We start from the raw sequence: 19,286 nt of genomic DNA, 5'->3' as shown, positions 1-19,286 counted from the left end.
CGACCAATGTGAAAAAGTAGTTCAACTGAAAATAGATGCAAGCTGCATCGCCTCAGCAGAGTAGGCTGAAGCAAAACTCAAGTTGGATGAATGACAACGCAATACATAAAAACGCCCCAGGTCTTTGACAAAAGTGGAGCACAATTTTTGCTGTGTTCTCTAGTGTCGAAATATACAGTAAGTTGATACTTGAAATGCTGGCTTAATGCAAATTGTTTTGGACAAACTATTTACTGGTCGTTGATTACATAACTCACTACAACTTTTACGGTATTCTAGAAACCTATTAAACTCTAACATTGTGCTGGTGACAATATAATATGTAAATTCAGATAAAATGGAACTTGGATGAATTCATATTCTAAAAAGAAATTGAAAGGTTGATAATACTAGAGAAACGACTATCAAAATTCTTAAAATCTGACTCAATTTATATCTGAGTATAATAAAGCTACTGTGAACAAGAATAAGGCAAACATTTATTGTACTATCAACAAGATTGAGTTTGTTTAGTATCTATATCGTGTTGCACATTGTAATATCCATAGATGTGTGTTTGCCCAGAATGTTGTGAAGTTTATCACAAATAGCTTCAAGAAAACTACAGGTTGCAATCTACTCGTATTTCAAAATACTTTAAACCGAAGTGCTTATTTGCAGGTTATGTAGATGAACATGAGTATATCCACTGCCACTGCTCAAAGCATCTGCTGAGTTTATCTCATCTAAAACCAAAAGCATCATTGGGAAATATAAAAAAAAAATTGAATATATTCAAAGTGAGAAATAAAAATAAAAAGACAGTGAATTGTGGCGATGAAAATTCATTAGGATCGAGACAATAATGGAAATTCACAGGAAAGTTGGTGATTTTTCAGTTTTATAATCATTTCTGTGTGAGAAATGTTTCACTTCTGATTAAACATTAGTATGAGAGAATGTCAGGTCAGGTTTTTGACTAAAATAAACTTGTTCCTGTATCGAAGGACTTTTCAAGTGTTATGAAATAGGACCCAGGGACGGGAAATAAACTTCAACATTACACTCTCAAGCTCATTATCATTGACTTACACTCTCTCATTGTCTCTACTATACGGTCTAGAAAAATATTCATTGCAGTCTGGACTTCATTGCATCTTCATCTGTCTGAATCTTACCTGAAACTCGTCTGAATTTCTACCTGAAACTCGACAGTATTGAAAACAATAAGAGTTGGAACACAACTGTTTTTTATTACACTTTAATTTGCGCATATTTCTGCAAAATAAAAAATGAGGAAGTTGCTGAAAACCGACTGAGTGTGGAAACAAGTGAAAGGAGTTGTGAGGGCCTGAGGCAGGCGAGGAGAATCGAACAGAGAAGAAGAACAAGGAAAAAGAAAGGTAGAGGAAGAAGAGGAATAAGGAAAGAGAAGACACGTTCTGACCAGAACAAGAATTCGATGTGTGTAGATGCACCAATTGGAGAGAAAATCCATCCGGTTAACATACGGGTATGCAGAAATTTAAAAAATGTATAAATAGCGGGCAACGTTTATGAGAGCACATCAGTCGTGTTGTAACTTCAGCTCTCGTCCACATCTCTTCAAGACAGGATGACGCATTTCAAGGTAAGATTCAGTTGAAGTAAATAATAATTGTGATATCATAATATGATTGAGTGCAGTGATTTTATGTTTGAATTTGTTAATTATTCTAAATATTAAGAATGCTTTAACGAGAGTAATTATGGGTCTAATCACATCTTTTAAGTTTTATAATTTTTATTTCCTAAGATAAAATTCAGTTTGATTCACCAAAGGTCTGAATAATGGAAATATTTGAAAAAAAACGTGCTAGAATATTATTTTTATAAAGGAAAGTCTTCCAATTTAGTCGAATTAATTGATAAAGAGGTTCAACATGGAGAGTTTAAAACTTTTGTTAATAGTCGATGAAAATTTCAGAATGAAAGCACCTAAAGCTAGCAGAATAGCAAGTGCAGTAACTGTCTATCTCTTTTTAGTTTACAATAGTTCATTCAGTATAAAAACACTAAACACTATAATCATAATACAATTATGACATTGGAGGAAAAACTAGGCTGAGCATGTGCTATTTCTTTCCAAAAATTTCGATAAAATGTTTATGTTGTCCAAAAGTTAAGGTTATATTATCACACACTGCTTCGTCACTTGATTTTCGGCCCAGGAATAATGATTTGAAAATTTTGAAGGTTGATTTTATACTTGAAATGAATCACAGAATGTATCAAAATAAATTAAAAACTTGAGAAATATGCACTTATTTGAAAATTTGCACTTATTTAAAAATTTGAATACAAAATTAAAAACCTACTCATTATTCATTAGTACTTTTAAGTAGTTTACATTCACCGTATTGCGTATTCAATTTTATTACGGTAAAATATACATTCAAAGATTATTAAATGAAATTATAGCGTGAAATATACATCGAAAGATTACTCCAATAGGGTCTATAAAATATTCATGAGTTATACAATGATTCACACATTGTACAGTTCCCATTTATTCCATTGATATCCGTATAAAAAGTGTTACAAACTTTAGACTGTATTGTGAAATAATGAATATTTCAAACTCTGAAAAACTGTACTGCAACCACTGAATGAAATTAAATGTCTCTGGTTGTCTTTGGAAGTAATTAAAATCGATCCCAACTATAAACGTGATATTTTAAATGATTATTCAACAATATAATAAACGCACATTGGCAAGTAATGAGTGCCAAATGCATGGTTCATTAGATGTAAGATGAAGTGGTTAGAGATATTGGTTGAAAACGTTTGAATTTAAAACTTCTGCTGATAAATAGTATACTTGTTTGTATTGACAGACCATTGAAAAAGTGACTTATGTTCATTCCAAGTCCAATTGGAAACTATCACATTGCATTGCATTGCAATCAATAGCAACATACAGAGAAGAGACGATTTAAAGACTTTGGACTAGATATTGAATGAAGGAGCATAAGAATCTGTTGCACCAAAAAGTTGTGAGTTTTCGTTGTACGGAAAGAATTTACTGTACTATACGATGAGCACTTTACTTTAGACAAGAATAGCTAATTAAATAAATAAGTACTGGAATGATGCACATCTAGTGTGTGGGGTTACGTCCGATGAGCGATCTCCGATGAGCGATTTTGGAGATTAGCAGTCCGCTGAGAGATCCATTGTTCAGAATAACAATGAGGATAGGCAGACGCTATGAATGGGAGGACTTGGGTGTCATTAATCATCAGGGACAGTGACAGAGGAAGGCCACAAGCGTATGTGTAGACTCGCAATAAGATATTATAATGATGATGATGATGATGATGATGATTGAATCAGTACCTACCACCTTCCATAAAAAGGAATCAGTTTAAGCTGTGAATAATAATTCTATGTAGCAGCAACCCCCCCCCCTCACCACAAAAAACAGGTTTCTATGAGAAAAAATGGATTTCTTAAAAAAATTGACAGCAGGTAAAGCGGGAAATTTCAACTTGCTGACAGAATAGATCTCGTGACAGAAAAGTTGTGGGTATTTTCATTGAAAAAAAATCCGGCAAAAATGGATACAGTATTGTAATTTCACACAAGTGCCATTGAAAAGATGATTAGTTCTTGGGTTATTGATCGTTGAGCCTATAATGAATGATTCAGTTCTACCCCAGCCCCCAGTCCTTGCCTTCCCTTACTCACCTCTCAAGGTTCAGAGCTTTACCATAGATACCATATCAGTTGTCTCTGATGCTACTGGCTGGGATCTTGTTGTGTGACTCTTGTTGGTGACATGAAACAGGCACCAAAAGGCAATCACGCGATTGAAAAAAATAAGAGAAATGAGACAGGTTGAGGAAAGTCATTATCACATTCAAGACTCCAAAGATACATATAGATTGTTAGGAGAGAGATACATATAGAGACATATAGAGAGATATACATATAGATGGAGACATATGGAGAGAGATACATATAGGTTGTATTGAAATTCAAGTGAAGTGTGCATTTGATGAAAATATCATAATTATCTTGACAAAAAAATGTTTGATTGAAAATCTTGAAAAATTAACAGATCTATCAGTCAATACTTTGATTGAGAGCAATGAAATATTATAAAATCGTTAAGCATTGCATAAATTAGAATTAGAACCGTATTGGGCTTTAGCATGTGGTACTTTTCTAGGAGTTGTGTGATTCTAAATGATTGAAAAAATAAATACATAGGTCTAAGTAAATGACATTGATGTTCAATACAAAGTTATTTTATGTGATGTATCTTAATATTACTTACATTACTAATTCAATTTTAAAATATGGTAATTAAGTAGTTTTAGAATAGATCAACTTGATAAAATGCACTCTTGCTGTGACAATGATACTAGTGCTCGTATGTATTTTTGAACTTATGCATAATTCAGATAAATTGATTTCATTTTGATCTACACGACTATGTTATTAAAATTGGATATTAGAATTAGATTCCATTTGAATTTAGTGTAGGCCTGACTAATAATGAAACTAATTTACCTCAAATAATCGTTAGTTTTACCATAGAGAAACAATAGCGTAAGTAGGTATCCCATGGTATAGGGCGTTTATGTCGCAACTTTTACTGTTATCTCAAGCCGATTACTGTTGATTATTGTCGAATCTTACTTTTCTGTTGGGGTGAGAGTGTATGAACGGCACAATATGAGAGACTAGCAGTGTCACACAGCTTCATGGGAGAATTACATGAACTATCGGCTTGAGATAACAGTAAAAGTTGCAACATAAACGCCCTATACCATGGGATATCTACTTATGCTATTGTTTCTCTATGGTTTTACTAACTTAAACTAAAATTGGATATTAACATTAAATTACACTAAACTGTGGAGGAATTGCCAATGAAATCAAACGATGTTGTTTATGGAGAAGTTCCAAAACATAAACATATTTTGCAGAAATCTAATAAGTCCTAAAAATATCCATATTGTGTTTTACATAAAATTTACAGTGAGTGGTAGTAGGGTAAAAAATACGTGATCAGGATCATGATTCAGACTAATTAATATTGATGAAATTTAACATTACAACCCGGATATAGAATTGCAAACTGATAAACGAGGAAGAGATAACAGCAATCCGAGAAGACCAGTTATTCCCTGGCAATTGGGCACTTTGAATTGGGCACTTTCGTTTATGCTAAACTCGAGCACTTTGTAACAATCTTGCCAGCTAATTAAGTTGCAACTTTCGCCGATCATTTATCAGCGAGCAAGGCCCGCATTTCAAGTTCGAGGTTGACCATTTCCGAAGAAAGTGATCATTTTCGCCACCAATTGAATAACATGTGGACGATGGCGAAAAATAAATATACAAATTATCGAAACTAGAATGCTGTTGACTGTTGACCATATTAATCAATCGATTACGTAATACTATTGCTTCTTCTGTCACTTTGAATAATTGATAATAGAATGTAGCAAAGGTGTTATTAAGGATTCAAAGCAGCTGGTCCATCCGCATCTGTTGATTGTCAGCAAAGGTTAACTAATGATAGTCGATCGACTAATAGCACATATTATGTAACGTGTGAGCCACACTTTCTTCAGATCTCTTAAAAATTACATGTTTTACAAGATTATACAAGGCATTCAAAATGAATCTTATAAGCGTCAGTTTGTTGAAATGAAGTATGATTGCTGAAAATTATTATTCAATTCATTTGTAGGTTTTTAGTGGTGTTAAACACTACAAAATGAAATTAATTAAGAATATTCTGTGTGTACCACTATACACATGTACACAGTCATGTCTGTTATTATCGATCGATCTTAGTCCAGTCAATATAGACATTAAATTGATGGGGGGTGTGCTTGCAATATTTATTGTAGTTCTGATTTTTTAATATATTATTTGGATACATGAGAGAGGTCCAGAAGCAATTTCTTTATCCAAAATTTCCTTGTGTTAGATACAGAGTGGCCCAAAAACCTAGTATTTTCGGTTCATTTTCCACTTTTCTGCTATTTTCGCCAAATCCAGTCATCGGACAGAAAAATTTGCTGTCGCTTTTTCTTAGATTAAAAGTCAGAATAAAATGAGATTGTTCGGAACTTTCTATCTTTGATGAGTACTGATTTATGATTTTTCAAAAATGAGTGACATTTGAAGAAAAAAACAATTTTGATGATTTTTAGTTTTGATCAACTATATCTTCCGATTGTTACCATTTAGATGTAGAATTCAAAATCCCTCTGGATGTATTCTTGTGCTCTACAATCTGAGATCAGGTAGAGCGCTCTATCTTATATAGATTTCCAGGTACACCTGACAACAATTCTCCTTGTATTGTGATAAAAATTCCAATCACTCATAACTTTTGACACAATGCTTCGATCTCATCGTACTACTCTTCATTCTTCTCAGCTCGTCTAGGCGGTTCAAAATCATGCATCATAAGTCAAATTCGGTCAAAAAATTCAAAATTAATTTCTGAGAGTACTTCAACCAGTATTTCAATATTCAGAAAAATGATCTATTTTTATATTCAAAGCTTTGTATCTCGGTAACCCGTTATTAAAAGAAAAAACATTCGCTGGTTTTGAAATCATTTAAAGGTGCGTACAAGACGCGCCTCGAACACGCTCCGCACTCGCTCCGATCATGAACATTACGCGAGATGTTACGCAGATGGTTCGATTGAGGTTCGAAGGATGATCGCGAGCTTGTCGTATTGTTAACTTCGCTACAACCCAACCTCACAAATGTCAAACGTTCAATCCAGATGATCGGGTGACAAAACTAAATAAATATTCTGACCAGGGGATTGCTGGGTAGCCTAATAATACATTATGTTTATATAATAAACTAACCGTAAGGCTCGCTTCGCTCGCCATATCCGTCTAGCCTGGACCCCCGACTGGATCGTCCAAAAATGAGATCAGCGGTCTCGCTTCGCTCGCCTGCATGTAGACCTCAGCGGAACCTCTGTACCGAATTCTGGACCCCCGACTGGATTGTCCTAAAATGAGATCAGCGGGCTCGCTTCGCTCGCCTGCATGTAGACCTCAGCGGAACCTCTGTACCGAATTTGAACGTATTAGACTATGTCAATTTGATCTCGAAAAACGCCTGTTACTATATCGGCGTATCTTTGGCGAACAAAGTGATCATTTTCGCCACCAATTGAATAACATGTGGACGATGGCGAAAAATAAATATACAAATTATCGAAACTAGAATGCTGTTGACTGTTGACCATATTAATCAATCGATTACGTAATACTATTGCTTCTTCTGTCACTTTGAATAATTGATAATAGAATGTAGCAAAGGTGTTATTAAGGATTCAAAGCAGCTGGTCCATCCGCATCTGTTGATTGTCAGCAAAGGTTAACTAATGATAGTCGATCGACTAATAGCACATATTATGTAACGTGTGAGCCACACTTTCTTCAGATCTCTTAAAAATTACATGTTTTACAAGATTATACAAGGCATTCAAAATGAATCTTATAAGCGTCAGTTTGTTGAAATGAAGTATGATTGCTGAAAATTTATTATTCAATTCATTTGTAGGTTTTTAGTGGTGTTAAACACTACAAAATGAAATTAATTAAGAATATTCTGTGTGTACCACTATACACATGTACACAGTCATGTCTGTTATTATCGATCGATCTTAGTCCAGTCAATATAGACATTAAATTGATGGGGGGTGTGCTTGCAATATTTATTGTAGTTCTGATTTTTTAATATATTATTTGGATACATGAGAGAGGTCCAGAAGCAATTTCTTTATCCAAAATTTCCTTGTGTTAGATACAGGGTGGCCCAAAAACCTAGTATTTTCGGTTCATTTTCCACTTTTCTGCTATTTCCGCCAAATCCAGTCATCGGACAGAAAAATTTGCTGTCGCTTTTTCTTAGATTAAAAGTCAGAATAAAATGAGATTGTTCGGAACTTTCTATCTTTGATGAGTACTGATTTATGATTTTTCAAAAATGAGTGACATTTGAAGAAAAAAACAATTTTGATGATTTTTAGTTTTGATCAACTATATCTTCCGATTGTTACCATTTAGATGTAGAATTCAAAATCCCTCTGGATGTATTCTTGTGCTCTACAATCTGAGATCAGGTAGAGCGCTCTATCTTATATAGATTTCCAGGTACACCTGACAACAATTCTCCTTGTATTGTGATAAAAATTCCAATCACTCATAACTTTTGACACAATGCTTCGATCTCATCGTACTACTCTTCATTCTTCTCAGCTCGTCTAGGCGGTTCAAAATCATGCATCATAAGTCAAATTCGGTCAAAAAATTCAAAATTAATTTCTGAGAGTACTTCAACCAGTATTTCAATATTCAGAAAAATGATCTATTTTTATATTCAAAGCTTTGTATCTCGGTAACCCGTTATTAAAAGAAAAAACATTCGCTGGTTTTGAAATCATTTAAAGGTGCGTACAAGACGCGCCTCGAACACGCTCCGCACTCGCTCCGATCATGAACATTACGCGAGATGTTACGCAGATGGTTCGATTGAGGTTCGAAGGATGATCGCGAGCTTGTCGTATTGTTAACTTCGCTACAACCCAACCTCACAAATGTCAAACGTTCAATCCAGATGATCGGGTGACAAAACTAAATAAAATATTCTGACCAGGGGATTGCTGGGTAGCCTAATAATACATTATGTTTATATAATAAACTAACCGTAAGGCTCGCTTCGCTCGCCATATCCGTCTAGCCTGGACCCCCGACTGGATCGTCCAAAAATGAGATCAGCGGTCTCGCTTCGCTCGCCTGCATGTAGACCTCAGCGGAACCTCTGTACCGAATTCTGGACCCCCGACTGGATTGTCCAAAAATGAGATCAGCGGGCTCGCTTCGCTCGCCTGCATGTAGACCTCAGCGGAACCTCTGTACCGAATTTGAACGTATTAGACTATGTCAATTTGATCTCGAAAAACGCCTGTTACTATATCGGCGTATCTTTGGCGAACAAAATTCTTCCACCTCAGCTCAACCTGTGTACTGAATTTTTTTAATATATTTCCATCAATTATTGAAGAAGGTGAGGAAACGCAGAAAAGCTGAAAACACTAATTTTGGGCGTATCTTTGGCGTTATTTCAAATTCCTCCTGAAACAACATTATTGCACCCCAGCTGAGCTTCTGTAGTAAATTTGAACATTTTCTGTTTATTTGTTCTCGATAAAGCTGAAAAAACGCAGATTTTGGGCGAATATTTGGAAATTTTTCCAAATCCGTTGTTATTGCGCCTCTAAAGGGCCAACTGAACTCACCTACCAAATTTGAAATGCTATGTCATATTTTTATCATATGTTTGGACGATCCAGTCGGGCGTGCAGACTAAACGTCTGGCTAAACGGATATGGCGAGCGAAGCGAGTAATATGATATTCCCAGTATAACCAGGAATAACTCTGATTGAAGTAGCAGTACCCAATCAATTCTTCCGCGATAAATCAGGATCTCCTAAATAGGTATTTAGGAGGGTGCTGGATAAATTGGTATTTAGGAGGTCCTGGATGAATGCATTTCAATCTTCAACTTGGTGCCAACCTAACACTTCAACTCAACTTAATGTCAACCTGACAAAATTTTCAATTTATTTACCAGAACAACTGTTTCGAAGAGGTAATCTCTCTAGATTATAGTTCTATATTAACATATGGTATGGGCATTTCAATTATAATTTTAAGATATTGGAATAAGAAGAATATACATGCTAAAAGACGAACTTTAAACCCTTAAAAACCACCCTTAGAGTTGAAATATCGCCAAAAGATTTCTTAATGCGCCTCTGATGGGCCAACTGAACATACCTACCAAATTTGAACGTTTTTTGGTCTCGTAGATTTTTAGTTCTGCGAGTGAGTGAGTGAGTGAGTCAGTCTCAGTCAGTCAGTGAGTGAGTGCCATTATCGCCTATATATATATATATATATATATATATAATATATATATATATATATATATATATATATATATATTGATAATAAATATTATGATTACTGCATTTATTTTAATCAAAATCAAATCAAATTTGCTTCCTTTCAAAATACATTTCACAAACATAAATATAAATTACAATATTATGGAAAAATTAGCATCCGCAAAGAAAGAATCTGAGCGCGGATGCGAGTTGTGCTATTTCATAAAACTAAAACACAATATTTACTAGAAATGTAATTAGAAATTTGAAAACTAAAACGAAAGTAGAAGAAGCAAAAAGAAACAGTACTTATTACATGGACAATCCTCTCAAAAAATTCAATCAGAAAATCAAAATTCTGGTGTGGTACACTCACACAACTTTCCTTGCTCATTGAAATGTAAGCCTCATTCTCAAACGAGAAGAATTTAGGGGAATAACATTATGACGATTGGCGGCAAAATATTTGCGACTACGATCAGACTACTTTATATGTTTATATATAATATTGTTTTCAGAGTACTTTTTCCTTTGTGAAAATTGTGAAACTCGATGAATTTTTTCAAGAGTCGTCAAAACAGCTGTTCTACAGATGAAATAATTATGTCGACTATGACTGTGTTCTTTTTATAAACTGCTCTACCTACCTACCTCATGCACGAGAAGGAGGTTACAAAGTCCATTTCTCAAGGATGGGGTGGACCCCCCATTGGTTTCCCAGAAAGGAGACTCATGCCAGTTGATAGAGCTGATAAATAACTATACAGGGTATGAATTTGAAAAAAATCGGTCAAGTAATTTTTGAGAAAATAGTGAAAAACATGGTTTTTTTAGTAATTATCTGCCATTTTTCTCAAGAATATTACGGAGCTCCTGCAATTTCCCCAAAAATGAGACTCATGTCAGTTGATAGGGCTCATAAATAGCTATCCGTGGTATAAATTTGAAGAAAATCTTCAGAGCCGTTTTCGAGAAAACCGTGAAAAACATGGGTTTTCAGTCATTATCCGCCATTTTTCTCAAGAATATTACGGAGCTCCTGGAATTTTCCCAGAAATGAGACTCATATCAGTAGATAGGGCTTATAAATAGCTATCCATGGTATAAATTTGAAGAAAATCGTTACTACCGTTTTCGAGAAAAACGTGAAAAACATAGTTTTTTAGTAATCATCCGCCATTTTTTCCGCCATCTTGAATTGAATTTCTTATTGTCGGATCCTTATGGTATAAGGACCTTAACTTTGAAATTTCAAGTCAATCGGTTAATTAGGAATGGAGTTATCGTGTTCACAGACACACACATACACACACACACACATACACAAACACAGACCAACACCCAAAAATCATGTTTTTGGACTCAGGGGACCTTGAAACGTATAGAAAACTTGAAATTAGGGTACCTTAATTTTTTTGGAAAGCAATACTTTCCTTACCTATGGTAATAGGGCAAGGAAAGTAAAAACTGATTACGAATGTATTCTAATGTATTGTAATACCAATGTTTTATTATAAAAGGTAATGTCTGTCAATCTTTCAAAAGGTGAAAGACTTGGTTGGGAGTTCGGCTTCTTTCTTCTAAATGCTAATATGCTGGTACCTATTATTATAAATGTTTTTGTAACTTTATATTATCTAATTTTGATAATTTTATTTGCTAACACAGAGATCGTAACTATTAACAAACATTACAAACACGTTGACCACGCATGCGCAACTATTGGTTAGTTCGACATAGGAGCTTGCCAAGCTCGACCTCTGTTACACGCTCTTCTCGCGTTCCACTCTTGCTCCCCGGCCGATCATCAATCGATCTGCTCGAGTGACGTTCGATTGCGGAGCGGAGCGAAAGTCTGTACGCACCTTTACGTGCTGTTTACACAGTGTAAACAGCTGACACAGTGTCAACTTCTGCTGAAAACACAGAGACAGTCACATACACAGGGTTTCCGCTTTCATAATTGCCTGCCACACGATATAAAAAATATAAAAGAGCCTAAACTATTTAAGCAAGCTCTAAAAAAATACCTTCTAGACAATCCACTCTATTCACTGAAGGAATTTCCAGTGAAGAGTGTGATTCACAAGTAGCGACTTTCATTCGCTTCCTTGACGTGCCCCTCATCCTTGTGATGTAGGTGGTGAAATAAAAATTAAATGAAATGAAATGTAATTTTGTAACTTAATTTCATTTTTAATCCATATCAAGCCTCGTTTGCTGGAATGTTGTTCATTTTGAGTTAATGCCACCAGCTGATTTAATTCAGTTCAAGCTTTGCCCTCTCAAACGGATTTAAGAGACTCAAACAATTTATTATAATATTTCAGACGATCCTCGCATCTCTGGCCACCCTATTGGTGATGGAGACGACAGCAGTGGAGTACTACTCCTACCACGCCGAATCCGAGCACTACGCTCCAGCCAGGTACTCGTTCCAATACGCCGTGCAGGACGACCACACGGGGGACGTCAAGAGTCAGAAGGAGAGCAGGGAGGGCGACTCGGTCAAGGGATACTACACCCTCGTGCAGCCCGACGGCAAGAAGAGGATCGTCGAGTACTCAGCCGACAAGAAAACAGGATTCGTTGCTAATGTGAGGTATGAGGGAGGATATGCGAAACAAGTCTACGCCCCCAACCACAAGACACCGGCCCCTGCTCCCGCCCCCAAACCCCAACCACTCGCCGTCAAATACTTGGGAAACAAGATCGAGGAAGAACAGCCCAAACAAGATGAATTCAACTTTGAACTCTCCAAATACGAATCGCCCAAGTTCGATGCCTTCAAGTACGGTTCAGCCAAACTGGAACTCCCCGAGTTCAAAGACCTCGCCACATATGATTTCTCCAACTTCGAGTCCCCCAAATACGAAGCTCCCAAGTTTGATTTCTCACAGTACATGAAGGAAGTCAAAGGTGAAGCCCCTAAAATCGACTTCTCAAAGTATATGAAAGCCATGAAAGTTGAAGCCCCTAAAATCGACTTCCCACAGTACATGAAAGCCATGAAAGTTGAAGCCCCTAAAATCGACTTCTCACAGTATGTGAAAACAGCCAAAGTTGAAGCACCGAAAGTCGAAGAGCCGAAAGCCAACACCGCATTCTCAGATGTTTTCTCGCAAGCATTATTGAACACTCCTTACTTCAACTACTAACTGTAAGTGGGGATGACAATGTTCTCGAATCAAACCAAAAATTAAAATCATAAGTGTGTAAATAGTTTTGTATTTTTATAATAAATTTCGTTTATTAACTAAGTCTGAGAGTATTTTTAAAAATAAAATAGCTTCCTATACCCTTTTTTAGTTCAAGGTTCAATTTATTTTGAACACGAAAATGCGTTTCCACTATCGTAAAATACATGTTTGACGCATCTTTCCTGAACTATGAAATTGAATACTTTAAATTTTACATAGATTATTGAAATTCTGTAGCTTAATAGCAGACTTCAGTCTCAGTAGAAACAATTCTGAAAGCTGGCTGTCATGTTCATATATTTTTTAGCCTTCATGTTCATAGGTAGGCTAAGTAATTTTGTTTATTTCAACATATTCTTCTACCTCCATTCAGAAAAAAACCAAGAATACAAGAATAATAATGAGTTTTGAATTTGAAAAATAATTGAGAAACATTATCTTTAAGTATATAGTATAGAATAAGCTCTAACAATATTGATTGATTATGGGCTTTCTCTGAAGCTATTCACCTACCTGGAAAACGAAATAAAATAATAATGTAACTTCATAACAGGCGGAAATTATGGAAAAAATTGAGTTCCAACATTTGGATAAATTGACTTTAATCTAGTCTAATAAGATGGAAAATGTTTTATAAAAGTTTTTTCAGTATCATTCCTATAAAAATTATCTGATCGAGCATCAGTATGATAATAAAATTCGAGTATCAGTCTGATAATGAAAATTTAAGTAACTATTTTTTGACTAGTGGATTGGATTAGGTTCAATCCAATATTCTTTTATACAAATTTTCTTTTTCCTAATATAGAAAGCAAATGATAAACACATAGGAGGTTCATTTTATATACTCATTAGGAGGTCTTGTATTTTTTCCCTTTACTAGAAGAATTTTCATGGAACAAGCTACTCATTATCATTTTCAGGCTACTCAAACGTAAATCAAACTTGGAAGTTAGGCAGATAAGACGTTTCCGATGGGACCGTCATGTAATAGTCACAAACATATGGGGAAGACATATCTAACCAGAGAATGTAGATTGCCAAATGTGTGGTGAACAAAAATACTCATTAAATCACCAATCTGTCACTAATAAGTGTGGAATCGGAATCAAGTTGAGCTTATGCAACTCACAAACCTCTACAGTGATATTCATATTGAGCTGTCAGCATTCCTTATGAATGACACTGACGTTTCCCATTCAAACAATGCTGACAGTTGAGTCAAACTCACTGTAGTCCGATTACAATTGCTACAAATTGGCCCGTTTTCAGTTTTAATTGTCAGAGGCATATCAATGAGGTGCGATGCGTATTGCAAAAGGAAATTGCATAAAGAAATGTAGCTTACCGGGCAGTGGCAATCAGTGATACGGAACCGACGACTCTACCTGAATTATCGTGCAACGGATGTGCCTTACACATTTCACTCCACAATGGAATTTGAGCCTAAATTATCATCAATCTACGATTGTTAATGGGAGGGGCCCAACTATAAAATGCATGTTCGATTATCATCCAGCATCAGTCTCGAATTATCAGGATTACAGTTCGATTGTTTTCAGTGAACGGATAATTCATATTTTTCATCATGTCACTCTGTGGAAAGGTAAGTCGAAAAATTGACTAATGATTTAAAATAGACTAATGATTTTTATACTCCAACTATTGAGGGTACTCACGCTTCGCGTTCGGAAGGGGGCTTCGCCCCCTGCTCCCCCAGTTGGGTGGGTTAGCAGTATACACGCTTCGCGCTCCGGCTGGGATACGGGCTTCACCCGCCCAATAGTCTTTTATGATTGAACAGAGGTGGGCAGCAGCCTACGCGCTTTGCGCTCCGGCTGGAAGGCGGGCTTCGCCAGCGGAGTGGTTTTTTATGACTGTACAAAGGTAGCAGCCTCCGAACTTCGCGCTCCGGCTGAATATTCAGTGATTGATTTCTACTGAATGTAGTAGAAGAGTACTAGAAGAGAACTATTAGAAGAGTTCTATAGTAATAATCAAGTTCGCATGGAAATGAGCCCGACAATGTAAAATAACAAGGCTTCATCAACTTTCAACAATACATTTTAGGTTACAAGGTATGAATATTCACATTTCCAAATCCACAACATTATCAACGGATATGTGTATCAATTCCATTTCATTCTCACAAATAAATCTTGAAAAGATAAGTAATTCCACTTCCAAGTTGTTGTGAGTTAGAAATTTAAACTATAAGAAAAAATTATCTTTGCCAGAAAAAAATCATTAAAAACTCAGAATGAGATTTTTTAGAGAATGTAATGAATTATTTTGAGAATGAGATTTAAAAAAAAATTAAGTTTACTTGTCAAAAATTCGACATTTTTAATTTGTTACACTTGCTTAGAAATAATGTAAAATGTTCAAAGCTTTCGAAATATTAATGAAAAAAAAACTTAAAGTTTCAAGTGGTAGCAGTACCTGCCAATGAGATTTGATTATTCACTCAAATCTTCATTCTTGTTCAGGATTGCAGATTGAGAGTAGTACAAACTAGCATACAATCAATATAAGTGAAGAATTCAATAATATTTTTCACAATAACTACAGTTCTACCAGATTGTTTATTGTATAACATTGGCCAATTATTGCAGAATGATTGTTATTTAATTCTGTTTACCAATTATTGTTGATAAAATTGTCCTAGCGCGGCCAGGATAGCCGAGACGACGAAGGCGTTGCACTCTTTAGTCTCCCTACTTCAATCCCTACTGCTATCAACAGTTACTATGTATCACATTAATTTACATTGTTGAGTGTAAGAGAGGGCCGACTGTGCCCTAAATTTGCTCTCTAGAAGAAATTGAGGCAGTCTTTCTACTCTATTCTGCTAGCGCTACCTGGTCGCGGGTTCGAATCCCGCCGGTAGACAGAAACGTTTGATCATCTCATCAAATCAGACTTTTAATCACACACACATCCAATCAAAAAGATCATATGAAAAAAAGATGAAAATTAAAACAATACATTTTTATCATGGTTGCTGAAAAAAAATGAAAGAAATATTGATTGATAAACTATAACATGATTTTTATTATCAACTACTAGTATGTATCCGTACTTCGCATCACAGATCCTCAGTTTTATTAATAATTTTACCTTATACAAATATTCACATGATACAATAATGTTTTTAACTACGTTGTTCTACTATTGTTCTTCAGTTTTATGTTAATTTCATTTATTATAACTTTCTCATCAGTGCTTCTATATACCGTACATTTATTGGGATTAATTCATTATAATGCATATCAAAATTTTTAGGAAGCTATATATTCAAATTTTGATGATACAAACAAATAAACACATGAACGGACATATAAACAGTCTATGTGAGGATGTCAGTGTTATAATAACACTATTAAAGTGTTATAAGTGAACACTATGCAGTTTTGTGGGTATGCATCGAGGGTTGATAGTGTGGCTATATTATGCTGAGGACGCACGTTAATGTTGAACGCCTCCTACATGGCTAGACTCGCAACTCACGAATAGAGAGAGTCCCACACAAGGTGAGTTTAGCTTGCTGGGCCCATATTGTGCATTTTGCCATCCTTTTTGAAAAAATATCATCATATCGTGTCTTATTATATAGATTATATATATCATACTATATGAAAAAATAGTCCTTTATAAAAAAAATATCATCATATCGTGTCTCATTATATAGATTATATATTATACTCCTATTATTTTATTAATTGTTGTATCAACTTTTCACAGACATTCACAACAACCCTGCTGCTAGCCATGGTCTGCGCAGTCTGTCTGGCCTACCACGAGCCGCAACAGCCCTACAAGTTCGAGTACGGTGTGAAGGACGCGCACACCGGCGACATCAAGAGCCAACACGAGACGAGCGACGGCCACTCGGTCAAAGGCCACTACACACTGGTCGAGTCCGACGGCAGGAAGAGAGTCGTCCACTACACGGCCGATCCACACCACGGCTTCAACGCAGTCGTCCACCATGAGGGAGGATATGGGGGCTACAGTCACCAGTCTGGTGGGTTCAATCAGCAATCAGCTGGCCAATTCAGTCACCAGTCTGGGGGGTTCTACGGAGGGTTCAATCAGCAATCAGATGCTGGTTTCGGCGGCGGACTGGCAGCTGGTCACTTCTACCCCACATCAAGAGTTGATGGCTTCAGCGGCCATAAATACTCCACCAACCATGCCTCCGGTTATTTCCACAACCCCTATGCTTTTTACAAGTTTTAATTTGTACAAGTTTGTAATTTACAAAATAGTATACAATTTTTAATTTGCATAAGGGGAATTTCAGAGTAGTTTTTTCCCATAAAGTGCGACAGAATGCATTTAAGCAGATGGTTATGGTATTACTATACAAAAACTAAAAAATGCATGAGTTTGCCCCCACCAACCCTACATTAGATAGAGAATTTGAACAAAACTGTGCTGGGACTGTCTTGAATAATTCGTGAGTTTATAGAAATAATAACATAGTACCCTTCTTTTAGAACTTTTTAATATAAACAAATAAGAGTGTTTATATAGGTTTTTAACACTCTTATATGTTTATTATGAAAACGAATTGAAAAGGGTTTTATGTTATTTCTATTTTAATTAACCATTCCATTAGCCCTATTGAAATATTTTATTAGAAAATTCGTGAGTTATTGCTTTCATCAAAAAATGATGCTCTCTACTGAATAGAGATGGTGATAGGGAGAAATTGTCTTGAGATTTGAAATGTACTGTACTTAAATGATTTGATAGATTCTTTTTATTAAAATAAGTGGTGCAATGAGTGGAATCATTGTGAACGGGCCTACGTTTGTGAAGAATAGGATTCGAATGTGTATGTGTGAAAATACCAAATTCAAATAAGATAAGCCTATACTTAGTGGAATAAGCAATCTGAAAAACAAAAAAATCAATCATCTACATACTGAAAACAAAACCAACATTCAAAAATGCTATTGGAATAGAGTGATTTTCTTCAACACTAGTGATTTCTTGATAAGAAAATGTATTATTCTATCAATAATGATCTGTTCTGTTTAACGAGTTATCATTCTCAATTTATTCTTTCAAATGATTGATTAATTTATTAGAAAGTATATTTATTCATGTGGGTTGAGAAGTTTTATTAATGTTTTTGTTATGTTTAGCCATATTACGGCATTTTTTATAGTTTTGATGTTTGTGGAGTGATTTTACAATAAAAATGTTTGAAAACTAATTGTTTTTCCAGACTCTTTATTGGCACTTTTCCACTACAAGAAATATTAGTATGATTGAATAATGTAGTGTTATGAACTTTATCACCAACAAAACCATTAATTCATCAACCATTCAACACTCACATCCTATGAATATCATAAACAGAATCAACTAATTGCTCTGAGTAGCAGGAAAATCAGAACAATATGAATATGATTGAAAATAATATGATTAATATCCTCTCTCAAGCATTTATTTATTACGTAAACTTACTTTATATTTTTGTGATTCGTATTATTCAGGATGATACCCCAAATCTAAATCATCAACCAATCATATTTGGAGAGAAATTAAAGTATTTGAAATAGAATGATCGAGTATTACCATAGAAGAAATAATACTTCAACAGTGTAGGTACACATTTTTAGGTGAAGAGAAGCAATAGACTAATTATCTATTTCTATTTGAAAAGTTTATAAATTCAGCTGGATTCCATTAACTATCAATGGAGTATGCTATGAAATAACCTGAATACTTCTGAAAACGAAAATATTGAAAAACAAAAAGTAACTAGGTTGCAATTCAATGCCAGCTATATTTAACTATAATAATTGTTTTTAGTTATCTCATTTTCAAATATCAATAATACAAATGATAAAGATTATAAATCATTATTATTCAAGGAATATCAATAAACGCTACTATTGTTCCCTCTATTTTCAATATTTGTAGATGCGGTTAGGCCGGTTAGGTTAGGTGTTGTAGTAAGGAGCGTTACTAACGTTATACAAAGTTCGGTCTGCTATAGTACCGCCTGCTCCGTGGATTCGAATCTCGCTCATTCGAATGGGCGTTTCATCATCTCATGCTCTCATCAATTCACCAATTTCACCATATTCCACTAGCCGACAGG

The 19,286-nt window shown here is 35.2% G+C and overlaps 1 protein-coding gene across 1 annotated transcript; it reads left to right on the top strand.

The window, feature by feature from the left end:
* Positions 1-1,526: 1,526 nt before the first annotated feature.
* Positions 1,527-18,214, top strand: LOC111048182. The gene is made up of 3 exons (XM_039431895.1): positions 1,527-1,609; positions 12,296-13,120; positions 16,910-18,214. The coding sequence occupies exons 1-3, from the start codon at positions 1,595-1,597 to the stop codon at positions 17,405-17,407; spliced, it is 1,338 nt and encodes a 445-aa protein (XP_039287829.1). The 5' UTR covers positions 1,527-1,594; the 3' UTR covers positions 17,408-18,214.
* The last annotated feature ends 1,072 nt before the right edge of the window (positions 18,215-19,286 follow it).

The sequence above is a fragment of the Nilaparvata lugens genome, chromosome 7 (assembly GCF_014356525.2).
Source record: "Nilaparvata lugens isolate BPH chromosome 7, ASM1435652v1, whole genome shotgun sequence".
Lineage (NCBI taxonomy): Eukaryota > Metazoa > Arthropoda > Insecta > Hemiptera > Delphacidae > Nilaparvata > Nilaparvata lugens.
This window is presented reverse-complemented; position numbering and strand designations above follow the sequence as displayed.